The 22,203-nt window shown below is 58.3% G+C and overlaps 3 protein-coding genes across 4 annotated transcripts in view; 2 read left to right on the top strand and 1 right to left on the bottom strand.

The window, feature by feature from the left end:
• Window positions 1–891: 891 nt before the first annotated feature.
• On the top strand, window positions 892–3,815 carry ZNF414 (zinc finger protein 414; the record flags this gene model as incomplete). Its single annotated transcript, XM_079702587.1, has 7 exons — window positions 892–1,297; window positions 1,606–1,713; window positions 1,818–1,923; window positions 2,462–2,805; window positions 2,886–2,936; window positions 3,374–3,547; window positions 3,641–3,815. The coding sequence occupies 7 exons, from the start codon at window positions 892–894 to the stop codon at window positions 3,712–3,714; spliced, it is 1,263 nt and encodes a 420-aa protein (XP_079558713.1). The 3' UTR covers window positions 3,715–3,815.
• A 4,029-nt stretch (window positions 3,816–7,844) lies between these two features.
• On the top strand, window positions 7,845–15,582 carry PRAM1 (PML-RARA regulated adaptor molecule 1; the record flags this gene model as incomplete). Its single annotated transcript, XM_079701483.1, is given in 13 exon segments — window positions 7,845–7,916; window positions 8,133–8,186; window positions 8,190–8,195; window positions 8,197–8,298; window positions 10,711–11,758; window positions 11,848–11,905; window positions 11,982–12,058; window positions 14,574–14,631; window positions 14,747–14,855; window positions 15,001–15,163; window positions 15,252–15,285; window positions 15,370–15,404; window positions 15,545–15,582. Coding segments are annotated over 13 exon segments (1,854 nt in total).
• A 1,386-nt stretch (window positions 15,583–16,968) lies between these two features.
• HNRNPM (heterogeneous nuclear ribonucleoprotein M) overlaps window positions 16,969–22,203 on the bottom strand; it is a 39,805-nt gene continuing 34,570 nt past the window's right edge. For both annotated transcript variants that reach the window (XM_079703447.1, XM_079703448.1), the window contains 3 exons: window positions 19,697–20,499; window positions 18,989–19,040; window positions 16,969–17,391 (listed from right to left, as the gene is read on the bottom strand). In XM_079703447.1, the coding sequence (XP_079559573.1) occupies window positions 17,228–17,391; window positions 18,989–19,040; window positions 19,697–20,499 (1,019 nt within the window). In that variant the 3' untranslated portion in view covers window positions 16,969–17,227. The remainder of the gene's footprint in view (window positions 17,392–18,988; window positions 19,041–19,696; window positions 20,500–22,203) is intronic.

The raw sequence follows: 22,203 nt of genomic DNA, 5'->3' as shown, positions 1-22,203 counted from the left end.
CTAGATCTCTGCCTGCAGATTCTTTGCACCCTATGACTGCCCTCCGCTTGCAAATCCGCCATGGCGCATGCTCCGCTGTCCAGGACAGTCCCGGATCTCAGGCCCCGCCTCTTCGCGGAGCACTGTGCACAAGCCCCCGCCTCCGTTCTCGCGAGAGCTGGGAGGCGAAAAATGGCGCCGACGTGAGCGCGAGCCTGCGGCCACCGAAGGAGTCACCGCAGCCTTAGCTGGAGCCGCCGGAGCCGCGGGAACAAGAGGCAGAACCAGGCCGAGGATGGTGAGCGCGGCGCCGGGGACGCGGACGCGGCGAACCAGCGGGGACTGGCGGGGAGCGGCCCTGTAGCGCACGTAGCCTCCGGCCGACCCCGCCCCCACATCCGGGCACTCGCCCGCCGCTGGCTGTCACTCGGGGAGCACCCTACCCCCTACTTCCGGGCCTGGTTTCGACTGGGCCACGCCCACAGGGCTCGGGCACCGCCCCAGATCTTCATACGGCCGGGGCCCCAGCACTTCCAGTTCGCCTGCACAGCTCGAGCCCGGCTGGTAGATATATCTCCGTCCTCGAACAACCCACTCGGCCACTTCTGGCCCCTCCAGCATGTTCCTATCCGCGCCCGGTTCAGAGCCCCGCCTTTACCCCGCCCACTCCCTATGGGCCGCGCCCCTGCCTTGTAGGGCGCCTCCCACCTTTCCAAGTTAGGGTCAAAGGCATGCTTCTTTCATATAGGTGATTCTTAGAAAGGTACCCCTTTCTACATTTGGAACACCTCCAAGCTCCCTCCCAGAGGATGGGGACACAGGAGGCAGGAGCTCAATCCACCCTCACCCCCTGCCACTCCTTAGGATGGGGGCTGACTGGGTGACGTCTCCGGGGCATCTGCTGCTTCAGGAATGCCCAGTGGTCTTGGCGGGGTGGAGGAGTTCCCCTGGCTGGCCCAGGCAGACCCTGGGCCCAGAGGGGTTCTCCCCACCTCTTCCTTCCACCAGGAGGAGGAAACCTCGGGTCCCAGCCCAGACATGCCGGGCACTGCAGAGCCCAGCTCCAGTGAGACCGACAAGGAGGTGTCCCCAGCTGTGGCTGCTGTAGCCACCTCCTCTTCCATGGGGGAGGAGCCAGGCTCTGACCAGGCAGCCACACCCCCAGTGTGGGAACGTGGAGGGCTTGGAGGGACCCAGCAGGGTGCCTCCCCAGCCCCAGACAGTGGCCATGCTGGCCCTGGACCCGGCCTTGGCCTGACCAGCACTGTCTCCGGAACCAGTGAGGACCTGCGGCCTCCCAGACGACGCCCACCACCAGGTGACCTGTGATGGGGCCTTCTGGGGGATCACAGGCCTGGAACGATAGAAGTGAAGAATACAGAGTATCCCCAGCCTTGGGGCCCATCTAGAGGGAATCACCACTTAATGAGCCCCAGGTGTATGCCAGGCTGTGCGCCAGGCCAACTCAGCCCCAACCCTCTGTTGGAGGCAGAGGGTGAAGGCCCCAGTAAGAGACCATAGGGTAATTGCAACCCCATACATGCCTCTCTGGGGTAGAGCCCTAGACGGTGTGGATGGAGAAGGGACGGTGACACCCCCCTCCCCCCGCTTCTGTGCGTCCTGCAGGGAAGCAGATACCCTGCTCCAGCCCTGGCTGCTGCCTCAGTTTCCCCAGCGTTCGAGACCTGGCACAGCATCTGCGTACCCACTGCCCACCCACACAGTCCCTGGAAGGTAGGGCCAGGGTAGGTGGTGGGGAGGCAGGTTAGGGCGGGAGGCAGGCAGAGCCGACTGGCCACCCCTCTCCACTCCTCTGTCCTTCATCCCTGCCCTGCCAGGCAAGCTCTTCCGCTGTTCCGCCCTGAGCTGCACCGAGACTTTCCCCAACATGCAGGAACTGGTGGCACACGGCAGGCTGCACTACAAACCCAATCGCTACTTCAAGTGAGACCCTGTCCACCCCCACCTCTGCTGGCGCTCGGTGACCAGGCAGCTCCCCCCACCACTGATTTGACAGCCACTACCTGGGGTCCGGGCTTTTCTCCCTTCCTAGTCCAGGGGGTTGGGTCGAGGAAGTGGGCGTGAACTAGGGCAAGCCTTGCCCTTAACCTGCCCAGAAGAGACACTGTCGCTAGAGCAAGTTCTAGGGACCCTGAGGGCGAGGCTCGGAAGGGGTTTGGGCGGGGGGACATACTTGGCGCGGCTCCGCCCAGCCCTCTACCTCCCAAGAGGAAAAGCGATCACCTAAGTCACAATTGAGATTTCCTTCCTCATCTTCCCAGGGCTCCGACCTGGAGGGGTCCGGAAGGGTCGGGACCACAGTAGGGGGACGCTTAGGGCAAATTCCTCCCCCGCAGATGGGGGATCTGTTGTTTGGGCCCAGGCTCCCTTACCACCCTCGAGCGGCGGCTCCTCAGGTTATTACGGATAGGCCCCTCCCTTGTCCCCCAGGAGACTCAGCCCAGCCCTGTGCCGCCCCCAGGTGTGAGAACTGCCTCTTGCGCTTCCGCACGCACCGCTCCCTCTTCAAGCACCTGCATGTTTGCGCCGAGCATGCGCAGAGCCCAGCCCCGCCGCCACCCCCCGCCCTCGACAAGGAGCCACCAGCCCCCGAGCGCCCCCCGGAGTCCGACCCTGCGTTGGCGCCTGGGCTACAGTTCCCGCTGCTCGAGCCGTTCACGACCCCTGCCCCTGCCCCCACTGGGCCCTTCCTGCCCTACTTGAACCCCGCGCCTTTTGGCCTAAGCCCCCCACGCCCGCGCCCCTTTCTGGCCGCCGCTCCCGGGCCGCCTGCCTCCAGCGCCGCAGTCTGGAAAAAGAGCCAAGGTGAGTGTGGGGGTAGGGCCGCCTGAAGGGTGGGCTGGGCTCCCTCTGACTTCTGACCTTGACCCGCTCATTTACCGCAGGTGCCGGCGGCAGCCCGCGAAGACCCCAGGGCGGCTCCGATACGCCCTCAGGTGCGTGCAGGTGATCACCGGGGAGGGTGGAGGGGATTTCTCTCCTGCGCCCTGAGGGGCATAGGGGATACTGGGAGGCAGCGGTGCCCAGCCCCTTCCCAGGTGGCCAGAAATGTCACCCCCGAAATACAGGATTTTGCCTTAAAAAATTACGGCCCCTGCTCTTTATCTGCGCCGGCGTTTCCGTGTAAAACTCTCACCCGGTTCCCGAGTCCTTCCCCCTACGTTGGTTTAGAGGATGGGAGAGGGGAACGCGGATAAGTCAAGTTTGCTGCCCCCAAATACATGGGGAAACGCCCGGGAGAAACGGATCAGCCGTTCCACAGCCCGGCGCCTGGGAGATGAGGGGGAGGCGGGGAGAAAGGTCCGACCCGCCCTCGCCCCGGTCCTCGCCCTCACCCAGGGCCCGGGGCTGACGGGGTCCCGCCTGCCCGCAGGGCACGCGGCCCCGAGCCGCATCGTGTGGGAGCACACGCGCGGCCGCTACTCGTGCATGCAGTGCGCCTTCTCCACGGCCTCGCGGCCCGCCATGACCCTACACCTGGAGGACCACCGCCCCATCGCCCCCGCGGCGCCGGCGCCCGGGCAGCCGCGCCCCGACGCGCCGGCGGGTAAGGCCCGGGAGCGCGCGGGTGGGGAGGGCGGGGGCCCTGAGGCGAGGGGCGGGGCTGAGGCTCAGGCGCCCCCTCCTCTGCTCCACCCAGACCCGGCCCCGCTGGCACCCAAGGTGTCGCCGCTGCTGTCAGAGGGGGAGTGTCCGGTTTTCTCGCTGCTGTGAACCACGCCGCGTTGCGGGTGGGCTGTGGGTAGTTTTGTAATTTTAGGGGGGCCTGCGATGGGCGGGGTGGCGGGACAATAAAGGAGGCAGATGAGCCAGCCTGTGCTGTGTCTGGGTCCCATGCCCCTCCAGTGCAGTCCTGGGGCGCTCTCACCTCGGAAGGGGGCAGGCCTCCCCCTCACAGCCCACCTGTGTCCCACCTCCCCTGTCAACCTCAACAGTGGGACAGCTGTAGGTGGTCCTCTGTCCTGTCCCACCACTTCCAGAAACCAGATGAGACGGAAGTTTGCCAGTTTTATTTAAAAACTTCCAGGAGTCAGGAGCGCCTGCCCAGCTGGAGCCCCCCAGGTCCTGAGGCCAGCACGGACTCTCAGGGAGGTGACAGGGTGGTGGGGCAGTCCCAGCAGTAGAAGGGAGGTGCCAGGGCCCCCAGGGCTGGGCACTCTGGCAGGCGGGAGCTCAGGCCTCATCGTCATCCTCCTCACTGTCTTCGGCTGCCCACTTCCCCTCCTCCCCCTGCCCCAGCTCTGAGGAGGAGGGTGGGTCAAGGCCAGCCCTGGAGAACCTGGGCTTCCTCCCTTCTCACCTCTACCCCATATAGGTCCTCTTCTTCCTTTCCTTCCTGGGAAGTCAGGCTGGGGCTAGAGTTCAAAATCTGGTCCCACATTGCTGTCACCAGAACCCTGAGGGTCAAGCCTCCAGGGTATGGAAGTCCCACGCATTGCTGGCAGCCACCCCTCGGGGCCGGCTTTACTTCCTGCATCTTGCTCCCTTCCAGCCCAGGCTTCAATCCCACCCGCCCCCATTCTGGAGCACCAGAGGCAACCACCCCCCCCGCCCTTCCCCCCAGTCTGAACACCTCTGGAAACAGGGAACTCTTCCTATCGTGCTCCTCCCCTGCCTAGTACCCCCACCGCTCCCCACAGCTCCCTTCAGCTCTCTGGATGAAGATCCTGTTCTCCTAGTAGCCCACAAGGCCCCATCTTGAACCTCTCCACCTCCTCGTGTCAGGACCACACTCAGCATCTCTCTCCTCTTCCTCCTGGGGAACATAGGCATCCTGTGAGCAAGAACCCAAGGACCAGGTCCCCAGCCCCACCCCACCCTGTTTCACTCCTTATCTCCTCCATCTTCCAAATCGTCAGAGTTGTCCTCTATCTGCAGCCAGCAAGACATTAGTCACCCCCTGGGTGGAGTCCCCAGGCCTCACACCCCTCACTCACCAGCCTCCCATCTTTCCCTTGCCCTCCTTACCATCCTCCCCCAAGTCCTCCTCAGAATCTTCATCCCCCAGCATGTTGGCCTCAGTCTCAGAGTTGAGCAGGGTCCCCAGCATCGAAGCCATCCAGGTAGCCAAGTTCAGGTAACGACTCAAAATCCTGCTCCCGTTAGCGCAGCTGCTGTGACTCCTCGAAGTTGAACAGCTCCAAGTTCTGAAGGCCCTTCAGCTTCTCCTGGGAAGGGCAACAGGGAGATCTGGGCACCCTTTGGACCTGTCCCACCTGGACCCAGGAGCCGGCCTGCCCGCCTGCCTGCCCCACTGCCCTCAGCCTTACAAGGGGCTTCAGGGCTCCAGTGTCCTTGATGGGGTTGCAGCTGAGTCGCAGGTTGCTCAGGCCAGGTGTCCACTCCGCCAGCACCTCCAGGCCCCCACTGAAGCGGCTGTCACTCAGCACCCGCTGTAGGGCCAGATGGGCTGTCAGGGAACCCTGGGGCTCAGGCCCCCTGTGAGCTCCCTTGCCGCTTCTCAACCAGAAAGCCTTGGAAGCACAGCTGGGTGATCCTGGGGAAGACTCAACCTCTCTGCATCTCACTTTCTTACTCCTTAAAATGAGTGTCATGAATACTCATCCTTTGGAGTTCTTTTTTTTTTTTTTTTTTTTTTTGCGGTACGCGGGCCTCTCACTGCTGTGGCCTCTCCCGTTGCGGAGCGCAGGCTCCGGAAGCTCAGGCTCAGCGGCCACAGCTCATGGGCCCAGCCGCTCCGCAGCATGTGGGACCTTCCCGGACCGGGGCACGAACCCGTGTCCCCTGCATCGGCAGGCGGACTCTCAACCACTGTGCCACCAGGGAAGCCCGTGGAGTTCTTGTTAGGATTCAAAAGAGGGATGGGGAGAGAGGGAGGGAGCTTGGGAAATGTTCGCAGGTGGTTGACATCACTCCAACCACCAAACCTGTGGCCGGCTGCCTGGGACCCTCTCAGGAGCCTGGGCAGGAGGTGGGTCAAAGGGCCCACTTTACAGATAGAGAAGGTGAGGCTAGGAGGGTAAGCTGACTGAGCCCTGACTCTAGCCGGGCCCGGTTCCAAGTCACCGATTCTGCACCACCCCAGAAGCGGGGCACAGTTACCACTGATGAGAAAACCCAGGCAGCGAGGCCCAAAGGGCGCTCTCCCCTTTTCCTGCACTCACAAGGCCCCTAGACACCCTTGGGAATATGGCTCTAGGCCCACCCCTTCTTGCATCTTCAGGGCTTGGTGTTCCATCTCCAGGGTACCACGGTCCCCCGCCCCTGGAGTTTTCCCCATCAAGCCCCTCATTCAGGCACCCCCGAATCTAGGCAGTGCCACTTCCCAGTCTGTCAGGACCTTCCCAGAGAGACCCAGGTATCTTGGTCCAGGTGCCCCCCCCAACCGCATCACCCACAAAGATGCAACAGCCCCTCCCATGGGTACAGTGGGTCCACAGTCCTCCCTGGGCCCCTCGCTGCCCTCTGGAGCAAGCTGAAATTGCCCTGAGGCCTAGGGAGTTGAGTCACTCTGAAAACTGCCCCCTACCCTCACCCCCTCCCAACTCCCATCCAACGTTTGTCTGCTCGCCTGGGAAGTCTTGCTGCTCCCGCTGACCCTTTTGGGCTCCTGCAGCCCCTGACCTCCCTCTGGCCAACCAAGCTGGGAGCCCCACAGAGGGTCCCTCCACCCCACCCCAACTCCAGGATGCCTGAAAGCTGAGTCCTCTTAGGGCCCCGGTTCCGCCCAGCAGAGGGCGCCCAAGAGTGTCGGTCTGAAGGGAGAATGAATGAAGGGCCGGCGCGTCCAAGCAGGCACCCACCTTACACAGCCGCCCCGGAGGGGGCAGGTTGGCCTGAGACTGCAGGCTCACGTTGAACAGGCTGAGCCGCTCCAGTACCCAGACCTCGTCAGCATCCCCAGCCTCCTACTCGGAGGCGGACCCACATCTGGAAATGTGACCCAGAGTGCATGTCTGTCCGTTCAAGGACAGGGATGCACAGGCACAGAGGCTCCAGAATCCCCAAGCTGTGCTCTTAAGAGCAGGCACAGGCAGAGTCATTGCCGACTGCTGTATGTGGCCTTCATGGCAGAGGCGAGTGAAGGGCTCCTGCTGGGAATGCAATGCCCAGCCTCGGTCCCTGTCTCATGTGGATCTTTCTGGAAACTTCAATACATCTTTGCTACTCTTGGTGTGATCCTTGGACCAGCAGTATGGGCATCACCTGGGATGTTTCAGAATCTGAGGCCCCACCTCAGACCCGAGGCACAACCCACACTTTCTCGGGGTCTCAGGGTGACTTGTGGGCACCAGTGCTCCTCAGCTGCACACTAGAATCCCCCTGAGGGTGTGTAAGAAATCCCCGGGCTCAGGCCACACCCCAGACCAATTAAGTTAGAATCTCCAGGAGCTTCGGTCTTTCTGTGAACTCCTCAAAGGATCCCGGTGGCATAGCCGAACTGAGAATCGGGGCTCTGCACTCTCCCACTGGGTGTTTTCTCCCTTTCTCTATGAGCCCGAGGTCACTGACCTCCTGGGGACCGAGCCCTGCCATCAGGGTCTCCGTTGTCTGGCCAGGCCTCGCACGCTGCACCCTCACAGCTCTGATCTTGCCTACCACCTTCACCCCCTCTCTGCTGGCCTCCCAGCTGTCCCCATTTTCCTCCTTTTCTTGTCTTCTGGGAGCCTTGGACACTCCCCACCCACCCACCACCAAACGTGCCATCCCACCTGGGCCCTCGGCCCGTGTTAACGTCTGCCCCTGTAACAGGGAAGTCCTAAGTCCTGCTCAGAGCTGGAAATCAGGCTACAGGGAAGTGTTGAAATGAGGAAGGCGGACTGAGGCAACAAGAGACAGCAGGAGGGCCTCACCCCTCAGGCTCGCTCGACTCCTGGGGTCTCATGGCCCAGAACTGGCCGTGCCCCTTCCCCGCTGAGAACTACCACTCCCCTCCCGCAGAGGCCCTGGGAGGAGTTGGCCTTGGCCTGCCTCTGTCGGCAGGAGGTCCTCAGGGCCTGGCATGAGTCCTTCCTGGAGTCCGGAGGTCAGCACACAGCGGGGCAGGGGGTGGGAGAGGGGGGCCGGCAGAGTCGAGAAATGAGTGACCGTTGGGTGTCTGCTGAGAAATGATGCACAAAGCGCAGTGCAGGACAGGAATTCAAGAAGCTCCCAGCAGGACCTGAAGACAGGCTGGGGCTGTCCCCCCTCCTCCCCTTCCTCCTCTGCCCTCCCCGCCTGGCCGGTAGACCCCACCCCGTGGGGCCCGTGGAGCAGAAGCTACAGTCACTTCCTGAAGGCAGCAGCCCTGGCTCAGGTCCCACTCACCCTGTGGCCCGTCACCCGCCTGCAGCCATGGTGAGTGAGCCCCCAAGCCCTGGGAGAGCCCCCCCACTGGCCAGAGGCAAGGGATGCCACGGGTGGAAACTGGAAGGCACATTCCAAGAGCGGGGCGGCAGAGGGGCAGGCAGGTTTTCAGGGTTGTGACGGACACAAACACCCAGAGGTAGGAGGCAGCCAGGACCCACCTCTGGGACAGCTCAGGCTCCCGAGGGGCCTGTAGCAGAGGCTGAGGCTGCGAATAGAAGGGGGACGGGTGGCCCTGCCCAGACGACCCCCCCTCCCTCCCCCCATGAATAGCAACCCGGTAACAGGCAGCCAGGGTGAGGGGCAGGGCCTCCCTGGGGGCGACAAAGCGGGTCACGCGCACGCTGCCCACCCCTCACCCCAGCAGTGCCCCAAGGCCTGACCTGCTGACCCCGGCTTCTCTGGCCCCCGGGGTCACCTGGGAGCCTTGCCCCAACCCACCAGGTAGGGGGGCTTCCACGGAGGCGTCTCAGGCCCCGGCACCTTTCCTTGTTCTGTGGATCAGGGCAGAGTGAGGCACAGGCGGGGGCAAAGTCCCCGAGGTCGTACCCTTCCCCTCCCCGGTCTCCTCGACCCCAGGTGAAGCCAGGCCTGGGAGCTGTGGCAGGGCCACCTCTGGGGTGACTTGTAGGTCAGAGCAGGCCTGGCCTACTTGTGCATCTCCTGTGTCCGTGACCAAGGATGTGGGGCTGGTCGAGACCGTACCTGGGACGGACTTCCTGTGCCAGGGCTGGTGCGCGTGCCCACGCTCGGGGGCCTGCCTGCCGGTGCTGGTGGGCATCCCTGACCATCAGTCGGGTGTCTGGGACTGTGGGGCCCTGCCCTCAGGTTTGCCTCCAGGTCTCTCAGTGTCTCTCCACGTGCGTCTGTGTGAGAACGTGATGGTCAGACCGCGCATATGCCTGTCTCTGTGTCCTGTACATTCTTTATTTCAACAAAGAATTACTGAGCATCTTAGCACAGGCCAGGCACTGGGAGGACAGCAATGCACAAGACAAGCTGCTGCCCTCAGGGTGCTGACGGTCCACAGGGGCTGGGGAAAGGAGGAGGAGAGAGACCAAAACAAAAAAAAGTCCCACAAATAGTCAAGACACATTTATAAAACAAGTATTGGAACCTCCCTGGCGGTCCAGTGGTTAAGACTCTGCGCTTCCAATGCAGGGGGCGTAGGTTCAATCCCTGGTCGGGGAACTAAGATCCCACATGCCGTGAGGCATGGCCACCGCCACCCCGCCCCCCAAAAAAACAAGTATTAAGTAAAATAAATAGAATGATACAAGGTGGCAGGTACTAAGAGAAACATCAGGCAGGTTGGTGAGGATAGAGAATCCTGGGAAGGGGGAATCCAATCTTCTTTTTTTAATTAGGGTGGTCTGGGAGGAAGGCCTCTCTAATAAGAAATATGGGAGCAGAGACCTGGAAGAGGAGAAGGAGAGCCATGCGGTGGGAAGAGTGTCCCAGGCAGAGGGCAGGAGATGGGAGAAGGGGAGGCCAAGGAGGTGACTGGGTAGGAGAGGTCGAATCTACCGTTCAGGGCCTTTGTGAGATTTTTTTTTTTTTTAATTTATTTGGCTGCACTGGGTCTTCTTTGCGGCATGCGGGATCTTTAGTTGTGGCACGCAGGATCTAGTTCCCTGACCAGGGATCGAACCTGGGCCCCCTGTGTTGGGAGTGCAGAGTCTTGGCCACTGGACCGCCAGGGAAGTCCCTCATGAGATCTTTAGCTTCTACTGTGGGGAAATGAAGGAACACGGCCAGATTTTGAGCAGAGGTGCACAAACCTACTGAGGGTTAACAGGCCTCCTCCAGCTGCTGCGAGAGGACTGACCAGGGATGGGGGCGCGGGGTTGGGGTGGGGGGGTCAGGAGACCAAGGAGGAGCCTATTAAATGATCCAGGCAACAGGGGATGCTGCCTTCCCCGGACGGGCTCCTCTGGGCCAGGACAGTGGTGCAGGCGGTGAGAAGTGGTTGGATTTCGGATGTATTTTGAAATGAGAAAAGAAGGGCCTGGGGGCATGGAGCGGGGTGGGGAGGAGGAGCTCGAGGATGCTCCCCTGTCTGAGGGGGTGGGGTGGGCTATGGGAGCAGCAGGCCCCAGGGGCCCCAGGAGCTCGGGTCCAGAGTGGGGTGAGGCTGGGTGCACATCCTGGTCCCGAGTGGCGAGGTCAGAGGGTGTGGTAGTCTAGGAGAGCCTGGGACTCGCAGGGAGGCTGGAGACACAAGAACGTGGGAGTCTATGGCCAACAGAGATGGCGGCCAAGGGCAGAAGGTGGGGGAGAGGAGCTAACTGAACAGGAGCCAGGGGAAGGGGGTGCGTGTCCATGACCATGTTTGCCTGTCCCACGTCCGTCTCTCCACCACCCGCATGTGTCTGAGTCCCTGCCTGACTCCGTGTCCCCTAGGGGAGTCATCAGGACTTTCGGAGCCTTCAAGCAAAGTTCCAGGCCTCTCAGCCCGAGACCGGCAAACTCCCCAAAATATCCCCAAAGCCCGAGTTCAACAAACTCCTCAAAAAGTTTCCACAGCCTGAGCTAGGCGAGCATCCCAAGAAGCCCCCCCAGCCCGAGTTCACTGATCTGCCCAAGAAGCCCTGCAAACTTGAGTTCAGTGAACTCTCCAAGGTCCCACAGCTCAAGGCCACTCCATTCCCCAGTAAACCCCTGCAGCCTGAGCTCAGCCACGCCCCCAGGCCCCCCATAGGGCCCAAGTTCGGTGCTTTCCCCAGGAAGTCCCAGCAGCCTGAGTCCAATGAGGCCACCCTGAAGCCCCCCCAGCCCAAGTTCAGTACCGTTCCCAAGAAGCCCCCGCAGCTTGGGGTTGGTGGTCTCCCTGAGAAGTCCCTGCCGCAGCCCGAGTCCACTGAGGTCCCCCCGATGCCCCCTTCAAAGCCCGAGTCCAGTGAGCCCCAGTCTCACTCCTCACAGCCCAACTTCAGTACAGTCCCTGGAAAGATGCCACAGCCTCCGCTGAGTGACCTCCCCGAGAAGTCCCCGCGGCCTGAGTGTGGTGACCTCCCCAGGACGTCCTCGGGGCCCAAGTGCAGCCTGCTCCCCAAGGAGTTTCTGCAGCCCGAGGGGCAGGGGCCGCCCTGCAAGTCCTCGCAGCCCAAGCCCAGATCTCTGCCCAGGAAGCACCCGCAGGCTGAGTTCTTCGGTGACCTCCCTAGAAGGCCTCCACTCCCTGGCTCCCGTTCAGAGAGCTCACTGCCCACTGCCGTTGCAGGCTCCAGCCCTAGGTTCCCACTCAGCCCAGGGTTTGGAGCCAGGCAGCAGAGATCTGGAGCCCTCACTCGCGGTGGAGGCTCGAGGCTGGGCCTCAAACCTGGCCACCCACCCCGGCGGAGGCCTCTCCCTCCTGTCAGCAGCCTGGGCGCCCCTCCAGCCAAGCCCCCACTGCCCCCAGGCCCCAGGGACGTCCAGAGATTTCGGAGGACCTTGGCAGCAGGCACAGGTGGGTGAGGGCGGCCCAGGCAGAAAGGAGGGGGTGGAGGCTCCCCCACAGTGCCCGCCTCCCTCCCTCCTGTTCTCATCTCTCCACAGCTCTGCGGAGGAGCTCTTCTGCCGACTTCCGGCCTCGACAGCCTGAAGACACTCCACAGTGAGTGTGGGGAGTCAGGGGGTGCAGGCGTGGGTCACGGGATCGAAAGAGGCCCTCATCTCAGGTATCCCCGCAGGAACCCAGATGAGATCTACGAGCTGTACGATGACGTGGAGCCCACAGACGACTCCAGACCCAGCCCCAAGGGCAGAGGTTTGTTGGTGACGGGGCCGGGCCCTCAGCCAGACCAGTCTGCCAAGGCACCTGCGGAACATTTGTCACGAGGGTGTGTTCTGCCATGTTGCTAGTGTGAGGCCAAGTGGCAATCCATATCCCTGATGGATTGAAAGCAGCGCCAGGGGAGGAAGCAGAGAGGAGGAGGAGCCTTTCAGAAAGGTCACGCCAGCTCCTGGTGGGTGGAACAATGTGAGTAAGGGCGGCCCAGAGGCCAGCAGCCTGACCAGGGTGTGGCCAGGGCAGGGGTGTGGGCCAGGGTGGTGGCAGAAGACATGGAGAGCAGTGGAAGAATCAGGTACAAAGCAGCAAGAGGACTTGGTGGTGCATCACCAGGGACGAGAGCAAGCGAGCTCATGACAGGGATGAGGCCCAAATGTTGAGCCTGCACCTGAGTAAGGGACCCATGGTGTTGGGGGTGCCTGAGGGATGTCCAGGCAGGACTTGGGCCTGAACTCAGAGGCAGGGGCTGGAGACAGTGTGGCCGACCCTCCAGGTCTGCAGTCCCAGGCAACTCTCTCTCTCTCTGTGCTCTGGGTTTCCAAGGACCCTTCTTCTCTCCCTTCCACACCTCTGCTCCTGGAGAGCAGGATGAAGGCCAAGCAGGCCCAGCTCGGGGATGATGCACTCACCAGCCCCATGTGAAAACACCAAGGCTCCCATGCCAGCACTTCACCGAATGTGCACAGCCCACCACCCCCGAGGCAGTGTCCTGCCCATTTTACAGGAGTGGAAGCTTGAGGACACGAGAAGTGACTTGCCCCAGGTCGCACAGCCTATACACAGAAGCCCAGACCCTAGGCTCCCAGGCTGCTTCCCTGCCCTGTCTTTGGAAGGGTCTCCTGCAGGGGAACGTTTCATCAGAGGTGCCTTTGGGATCCCCAGCTACCGCTCCCTCCTCACCAGCCCACCCTCCGAAGTCTGCTGCCTATACAGCTGTTACTCCTTCCCCAGCCCCTTCTGCTTCTCCTGGGCTTTCCCCAAGGGCTGCTTGCAACACCCCTGTTAGCACAGAGCTTCCTGACAGGGCCCCTCCTGCTTCCGCTCCAGTTAGGCTCTGTGGCTTGGGTCTGGGGGGCCGCTCTTGGGGATGTGGACGTGGGGAGGGAGCACCTCTGGCCACTCCACTTCCAGCAGCTCCGCAGGCATGGCCCACCGCTTCCCCTTCCCCAACCCCAAGTAGACCAGACACTTCCCTCCCTCTGCTCACCGTCCCAGCCACTGGACAACCGCCAGTCATTCTTCAAGGTTCCGAGCCGATACCTCATGCTTCCCCAGATCTCCCCCTTCTCGAGACACTGAGTGGGGCTCACTGATTGTCCCAAAGGCAGCTCTGCCCTTCTCAAGTCTGTCCCCAGTTGGAAGGACTCTGGGCTCCCCCCTCCCACTCTCTGCCTCACTCAGGGCAGTGGCGGCTCCACTAGAGGCTCCCTGCACAGCTGGGGGCTCCTCTGGAGGGGCCGGGCCCAGCTCTTTCTCAGGAGCTGAGGGTAGCGTGCTCAGGATCACACTGCCAGGGAGTCGGGGACACAGGGCACCAGGGTCCGCCCCGCACTGCCATGCCCAGGGCTGCGCTCTCTGGCTGCGGCAGGTCTGTAGGGGCCCTGGGGTGAAGTCAAGACTCCTCCCAGCCGGGTGACCATCTCCAGCCTGGGCAGCCTCTGGGTGGCACCGTTACCCGAGCACCACCCAGCTGAGGCTGGAGGCAAACTCAGTGTCTGAAGGGGTGGAAGGGCACCATGCATATGCCCCTCGGGCAGCTTGACGGAAGGGTCTGCTGGCCTAGAAATGTCCAGAGCAGCACTTCAAGTCATTCAGAGAGGACTGCAAAAAGCTGGGGGCTTCAGGTTCTGGATCCTTCACTCACCTTGTGTTCACAAGGCTCTCACTGTAAGCCACACCCTTGGCCAGCAGGGCTCTTACCTGGAAAGCTGGTCATTTGCTGGGTAGTCAGTCCTCACCTGGGAGACCCCTCACAGTCCAGTCTCATCATCAGCCAGGCCAGGCAAGAGCCCCAGCCCAACAGCCCCTTCTCAGAGGCGGACTTCTTTTGCTTCTAGGAAGTATTTTTCTTCGCCTTATTTTTTGACCCAAATCTCATCACAATTCCCAGAACCCCACCTGCTCTACGAGGCAGGTGTGAAATGACCTCAAAAGCCTACAGAGAAATCCTGCCTCTACCATTTAACAGCTGGGTGACCTGGGGCAGGTAGCGTTACCTCTCTGAACCCTTACGTCCTCCTCGGCAAGCAACTTGGGATGACAGCTGAGACAGCTGAAATGAGTGGTAACAGTTTCTGCCATGCCTGGCCTGCGACAGGAGTTAAGAAAATGAAAGGCAATCCACTAAACCTCACAACTCATGAGAAAGGCCTGGGCAGCGGGGTGGGGAGGGGACCAAGGTCCTGAGAACTGACAAGGGAAAGAGCAGGCCGCCAGATTCAGAGGCCGAACCAACAGTCCCTGCCCTAACTCAGCATTCTGACTGTCCCAGATGAAGTGCTGTCTACCCAGAAACCCCCCAGGAGGCCACCACAAGACCAAGAGCCCAGGTACCAGAGGGCAAAGGGAGTGGGGCAGGGTGGAGCTGAGCTCTGGGAGGACGGTAAAAGGGGGTCCCTGAGAAGCACGTCTTGCTCACGAGCACCCAACTCCCCGGGGGCTCAGGAAGGAGAAGGGCCCCCAGCCACAGCAGTTGCCGCCCACGGACCTGAAGTCTCTGAAGCAGATCCGGAAGGCAGAGAAAGCTGAGCGGGAGTTCCGGAAGAAGTTCAAGGTGTGAACCCCAAGCAAAGCAAGAGTCCTGGGAGGGCTGGGCTCAGCACCAGTTGACCAAAGCCCCACAAATTCCATCCTCAGAAAGAAGCCAGGGGTCCTCAGGGTGGCAGCACGACCAAAAGCTCTGATGTCTTCCTCCCCAGTTTGAGGGGGAGATTGTGATTCAGACAAGGATGATGATTGACCCCAACGCGAAGACCCGTCGCGGGGGTGGCAAGCACCTGGCGATTCGGCGTGGGGAGATCCTGGAGGTGATCGAGTTCACCAGCAAGGAGGAGATGCTGTGCCGGGACACCAAGGGCAAGTGTGAGTGAGCCCAGCAGGGGCAGCCCTGGGAAGACGACCACCATCAGGGAGGGCGGAGAACTCACCCACCCCCGCTCTCTCCTCGCAGATGGCTACGTGCCCAGAACAGCTCTACTGCCCCTGTGAGTGCTGGCCCTGATGGGGTGGGGGATTTAGGGGCGAGGGGTGGGGTGACCCTTACTGACCTTAACTGTGCTCTCAACCAGGGAAACAGAGGTGTATGACGACGTCGGTTCCTGGGGTATGTATGTGGATGCTCCGGGTGGACTGGAAGGGACTACAGTGTCTTGGGAGGGGCTAAGGTCCCATCCCACTCCGCCAGGGGCTGCTGGCTACCTGCTTATGGGGCAAGGGTCACTGGAAGTCACCCCTCCTCGGCAGATCCTCTGGATAATCAACCATTCCCCGGGGGACGATAAGGCCTACAGGGGTGGGGACCCAGGACAACCCACCAATCCAGCCACCTCTTAACCGAAGGAGCCCTGGATCCCAGTTTGGCCGTCACAGAACTGCCCAGGCTCCTATCTGACCACGTACACAGACCACATAAAGCCCCTCTTTTAAAGCAATTCCTGCCTCTTGTCTTTTCTTTCCCTCCTGATGGGCACCACACAGTGGAGCCATGATCAGACACTTGGGGGAATCTGTGAGGTCAACCCCCTCCTCCAAGGTCTCACCCCTCAAGGATAAAGGCCAGAAAGGAGAAAAGTAGGGCAGGGGAAGGTAGTAGCAAGGGAACTGGCACCTTGCTAGACTTTGAGGTGGGAGTCCCTGTGATGGTACCCCATGTCAGCCGCCAGCCAGAGTGAAGACCCTCCACATCCAACGTGACAAGCAGCAGCTGCAGCTTCTCACAGGCTACACAGCCCAAGTGGACCTACGTGTGAGACCACATCTTGGGGGGAATGTGACCCAGTTCTGATAAGAGTCCAGGTATCAAGTTCAGCCTAAACCTCTGACAGGACAAAATATGCTCAGAAACTCTCACCCTACTTGGTCTGTTTTAGCAAAGAAAAGCTGCTATGGACTGAGCACTTGTGTCCTTGCTGCCAAAAACAATTCCTGCGTTGAAAACCTAACCCTCAACGTGATGGTCCTAGGAGGTGGGGCCTTTGGGGAGGGCATTAGGTCGTGGCGGCAGAGCCCTCATGAATGGGATTCGTGCCCCTACAAAAGAGATCTGAGAGTGTTCCCTGGCAGGCCAGTGGTTAGGACTCTGCACGCACTTTCACTGCTGAGGGCTCAGGTTCAATCCCTGGTGGGGGAACTAAGGTCCCACAAGCCGCGCGGCATGGCCAAACAAATAAAGCTAAAAAATTATTTTTTAAAAAAATAAGAGGTCTGAGAAAGTTCCCTGGCCCCTTCTGCCATGTGAGGTTACAGCTAGAAGGTGTCATCCACGAACTAGGACTGGGCCCTCACCAGGCACTGAATCTCCCAGCGCTTTGATCTTGGACTTCCCAGCCTCCAAAACTGTGAGAAACAAATGTGTGTTACAGCAGCCAGAGCAGACTGAGACAAAAGTCTAACTGGAAACGAGCCTGACACAGCATCTGTGCCCCACAGAACTGCACCAGGGGAGACAGGATGGCTCCGACAGCCAAGTGCACCATTAACCGGCCCTGGGGGATTGAGGTCCACTCAGGATTCCGTTTCCACAATGAGACTTTTCTGAAGTGGCTGGGGCCTGTGTGGCCTCCCACCCCAAGGGTCCACAGCTCCAAGGGTAGAAAGGAGACTGAGCAGCTCTAGCTCCCCCAAACTCGAGCAGTTACCCCACAACACACACGCAAAAAGCAAGCAGCTTTCAGGAACTGGTATTTATTATCAAAGTCATATTCGATGTCAACAAGATGCCACAACTACAAAAAAAATTGCGCACATTGCAATCTCAATGCAAACAGTCAAATGGAACCCCAGTCATTAAAAAAGTAATTCAAATTACCCCAAAAAGCAACTGAATTTTTTAAACATCTTTATACATCCAGCCAACAAATTAAAATGGTTAACAAGAAAAAATACAAATTCAGAGGTCTGGTATCGATGTTTAAAAAAGGCAACTGCTTAAGCGTTTCTATCGATTCGAACATCAATCTCTCGGCCACTCAGCTTCATCCCATTCATCATCCGGCAGGCTCTCTCAGCCACCTCTGGCGACTCAAACTTAACCACACCGCACCCCTTGGACTTCCCATTCTCCATCTTGATGTCGGCATACAGCACGTGGCCTGGGCACAGGGAGGGAAGAAGAGACCACAACTCATCAGGCAAACCCAGAGCTCAGCCTCAGTCTGAGCTCCACTCAGTCCAGATCACCTGTTGGATTTCGGTCGACAGAGTCAAAAGGGAGAGTGCCCTCACGCCTGGCGCATGAATGCTCAGAACACAGTGGCTGGAACCCAGCTACAATGGCCCTCAGCCACGTTGCCATTCTTCTGCCAACGGGACAACAATCTGACCCGTCATGAGCATTCCTGGCGGCTTCAAATGCACACCTTTACTCTCAAGAGTTATAAAAAGACGCTGTGTGAAGCCAGCTTTATAGGCAAATTTTACAGAGGCTTCACTTTTAATACACTGCTCCACCGCATTTACAAGGCCAATGCCAATACCATGGACATTTCTGTGCTGTCCAAATACAAGCTTTGCAATAACTGGCAAGCAGGTTACACATATTCATTCAAGCTCCGGTTAAGCATCCAGGTATGTGTCAAGCACCATGGAAACAATCTACAAGGGAAGAGCCACAGAAACACAGGGCCAAGAACACACAGTGTAAGCGGTGCTGGCACCCACAATTCTAGGGCCATCAACTCTGCTTAAGAGGTCAACATCCTGGAGGGCTTCTCACAGGAAAGTTCTAGAACAGCTTAGGGTGACATTAAGTCGTACAGGGGATCGTAGTTTGGGCTTTCTCTTGCCAGCAGAGGGACACCTCCAGGCATCTGTGGCAGGGGGAAGTGACATGATCCATTTTGACTTTTCAGAATATCCACTACAACTTGGGAACTAAGGAGTGTGGAAAGAGGACAAGAACAGGGCAAGAAGGCAGGCTATGGCTCAACAGTTGACCCAAGAGAAGAACTAGGAGAAGCAGCAATAGTGGTGAAATCTGAGTCACTGCAGCAAAAGGAAATGAGAAAACACCGAGGAAGCCTTGATCCAGGGAGCCACCCAGACCTCTGGCTTAGGGCTGGGGCGCCCAACTTGACACGGTTAAAAGAAAAGAGGTGGTAGGGGTGAGGGGCAGGGCCTCAACCGGAGACAACTTCTCTTTGGCCACAAAGTGACCCTTCCAGAATGGCTGCCTGGTGTGCCAGGAAACCTCAATCAGAGACCCTTAGCTTCATCACACACAAGCTACTGTGTGCCCAGAGCCTGTGAAACCTCACCCAAGGGACCTGCTGGGCGAGTGCTCTCTGAGGCGCAAACCAATAGTGCTATTGTGGAAAACAACCTTGTCTCAGATGTATTTATTTTATTTAGCTTTGTCACTTAGAAGCCATGTAACCTTGGGAACATGATTTGGCCTGACTCTGTAAAATGGGGACAACACTACCTCCATTCAAAAACTGGAAGAGGGAAAAAAAGAGAAAAACAAAGATGAAATGAGAACACAGGTGAAAAAGTATCTGACACATAAAAGGAAACTCAACAACCTGCTTGAATATTTGCACAGGCAGAAAAATGGCAAGTCCCATCCATCCTCCAGAGTCACGGAAGGCGTCTGTGAAGACTAGGATGGAAGCCTCGCTGCCTGACTCCAATGCAGCACCAACAAGCCACAACACAAGGAAGCACCTAGAAAGCCTCTCAAATACTTACCACATTCGTTGAACTTGTCTTTTAGCATCTTCCATGTAAAATCAAATGGGAGCTGAGGGAGAAAAAGGAGACTGGTGAGTGATTCAACCAAATCCTAATGCACAAACATCAATTGTCTCAGAGTGCCTTTAAAACTTGTTACACAGAGAAACCGGCTGACCTTCACACTGAGATAATCAGCAGAGAACAAAGAGTCTGTCTAGGTGAGGTTCCAAACTAGCACAGCAAGTTCACTCCCTCCTGTCTGCATCTGTCTGTGGGAGCACCATGCACGGAGCAGAACACACAGCTGCCTGTGGTGAGCAGCCCACAGAACCACTGAATAGCAGCTAAAGGTGGTCAATCTGGTAAAGGTAATTCAGATACAGCCTTTCCCCCCCACTCCCGAACTGTCATGCCATGTCATTTAGCAGCTCATCAAGCTGAGAGTTCAATAAACTCAAGTTCTTCAGATCACTGTCTTTTCCATCCAGTAGTCAGAGAAGCCTAGGATTTCACAAAACCCACTATTTCTGCTGCACAAGTATCATGAGCTCTCACATTCCCTCTCATTCTCCCAACACCAAACTTCGGGGAAAGTGGCAAAGGGCCCTTGCATGCTACTCAGCTCTCCTTGACTTTGACCTGCTACCACTTGGTCCTGCTGGCTTCCTGCCCCCTCCTCCCTTGTGCATACGACCCCTGAGAAGTTCCTGAAGAGCCACTTACATTTCTCACAAATATCTGGCAGGCCTTCCTGGCCACCCCAGGAGCATGGCCTCCGGCTCCACCAAAGGAACCTGCGAAGCTTCCTCCAAAGTTGCCACGCTCCATCTCGATGGCACGGTCAAAGCTGGCACCGCCACCACCACCCATGGCCAGGCCCATGCGCTCAATGCCAGCGCCCAGGGCCGGGCCCATGGCGGGACCCATGCGCTCCAGGCTGTTGGCGCCCATGCGCTCCAGGCCCATGCGCTCGAGGCTGTTGGCGCCCATACGCTCCAGGCCCATGCGCTCCAGGTTGTTGGCGCCCATGCGCTCCAGGCCGGTGGCCATGCGATCCATCACAGGGCCCATGCGCTCCAGGCCTGCCCCCATGCCTGCGGGCACCATGCGCTCCATGCTCAGGCCCATGCGCTCGATGGCAGGGCCCATTCGCTCCACGCCAGAGCCCATGCGCTCGATGGTCTGGCCCACACGGTCAATGGGTGCGGCCATACGCTCCAGGCCAAAGCCCATGCCGGCACCCATGCGCTCCACGCCAGAGCCGATGCGCTCCATGGTCTGGCCCATGCGCTCGATGCTGGAGGCCATGTGGTCGAGGCCCAGCGGGCCCATGCGCTCGATGCCGGAGCCCATGCGCTCGACTGAGCCCATGCGGTCCATGACCAGGCCCATGCGCTCAATCTCAGAGCCCACACGATCCATGCCGTGGCCCAGGCCTGCACCCATGCGCTCCATGCCGGCACCCCCAATGCGGTCAATGCCAGGGCCCATCCTCTCAATTCCAGGGACACTGCCTCCACCTCCACCTAAAACAGAGACACAAAATGTGTCAGGCATATGTCAGGTACTTGAGGATCTGTGTGCACACCATGCCAGGAGGGTTCCCTGGGTGCAGAGGCCTGGGCACTTCACAAGCTCAACCACGGTTCAGAAATTTTAAGTCCCACAATAAGTTATCATTAGATATCCTGCAAATGTTGACAACTGTTAAAGCTGGGTAGTGAGTACATCATTCTTCCTACTTCTGTGCCACAGTTAATTTCCATAATAAAATTTAAAGAGGGAAAAAACCCACCCCGAGGACTTAGATCAACAATGTTTTCCATGTTATTCTGAAAGTGCTAATACTTGTGACAAGCTTTGTGAGCAACAGGCATCAACTCCTTGAGAACCCTGCAGTTTGTCCACCACCAGACATTGATGAAGGCTCTGGGGCGGGGTGGGGAGCGCGAGGGACAGAAACCCCACACTCAGGTGGTCACCCGACATAATGGATTATAATGGGGACAATTAAAATTGCTCACAACCTCTATCCTCTCCCAACTTGTCCCTCTACAATGCCCTGCTGGTAACCAGTCTGGCTGCATTTCCTTAGCACCTCCACGGCATAGGTAAGTTATTACACAGCCATGTAATCAGGAAGAGATAAAGAAAACAAACACCAACACCAATACAGATCCTCACATACAAATGAACACAGCTAGCCACTTCTAGGGAACCTTATTCTGTCACGGAAACCGCCAACCGACTTTGCCGTGTATAACTTTGCTAGCTTTGGAGGAAAAAAATCTGATGGCACTGCAGAGTAGATTTAGTAAGAGGCCTGGGATCAGTCCCTCACTGTCATGGTTCAGCTGGACACACGCTGGCAGGTCAGCAGTGCACAGCCGACCCTGTGATGCTTGCAATTCTGGAGAAGGAGGGTCTGGCTCCACCACCAAGGCCACTGGCCAACCAAGTTTTTCCACAAGCAGAGCCCGAGGGTCCCCCTCACTCAAGCTTCACGACCACCACCACCTGCCTCTGAAAAATGGGCAGCTGAGCCCTCAGCCAGCCCATTCCTGAATCAAGCAGCCCAGGCCAAGATGCAAATTCAAGAAGAGGAATTCAGCCGTTTCTTTGATTCTCTAACTGACCAAAGCCGTGACCTTGCACGAGTCATGCCACTTCTCGGTGACTGTTTCCTTGGCTGAATAACAGTGCACCAAGTGGCAAAATATAAATACAATTTTAAGAATATTAAGCTTTCACAGCAGAAATATCTCAGAAACTATAAAAAATGTAAGAGACCTAGAGAGGGTGGGTAGCATACCCAAAAGTACCAAAAATGAGGGTGACACTCCAGATGCCAATAGCAGCAGAGAACTAGGAAGAAACGGTACCCACATGGAGTTCTAGAATCAGCCCACCACAGAAATAAATCCAGCAAGTGGAGTTACCAAGGAAATGCCAAGATGCTCAGAGCCATGAGGGAAAAAAAAAAAATCAGACTGAATTAAGTACATTTAGTTTTAGGTACCCCTTAAAAAAAGTGTATTAATGGGAGAATATATTCCAAAATATTTACAGCATTCATCACAGGGCAGTGAGATTTCAGGTATTTATTTTCTTCATAATGTTCTGAATTTTTGTGAGTACATGTGTACATAGTAAACATATGCTATGATTAGGTGGTGTACACTTTTATAATCAGGTAAAATATTTACTTTTAGCAATTTACAATTTTGTAG

This window comes from Hyperoodon ampullatus (assembly GCF_949752795.1).
Source record: "Hyperoodon ampullatus genome assembly, chromosome: 4".
Taxonomy (NCBI): domain Eukaryota; kingdom Metazoa; phylum Chordata; class Mammalia; order Artiodactyla; family Ziphiidae; genus Hyperoodon; species Hyperoodon ampullatus.
This window is presented reverse-complemented; position numbering and strand designations above follow the sequence as displayed.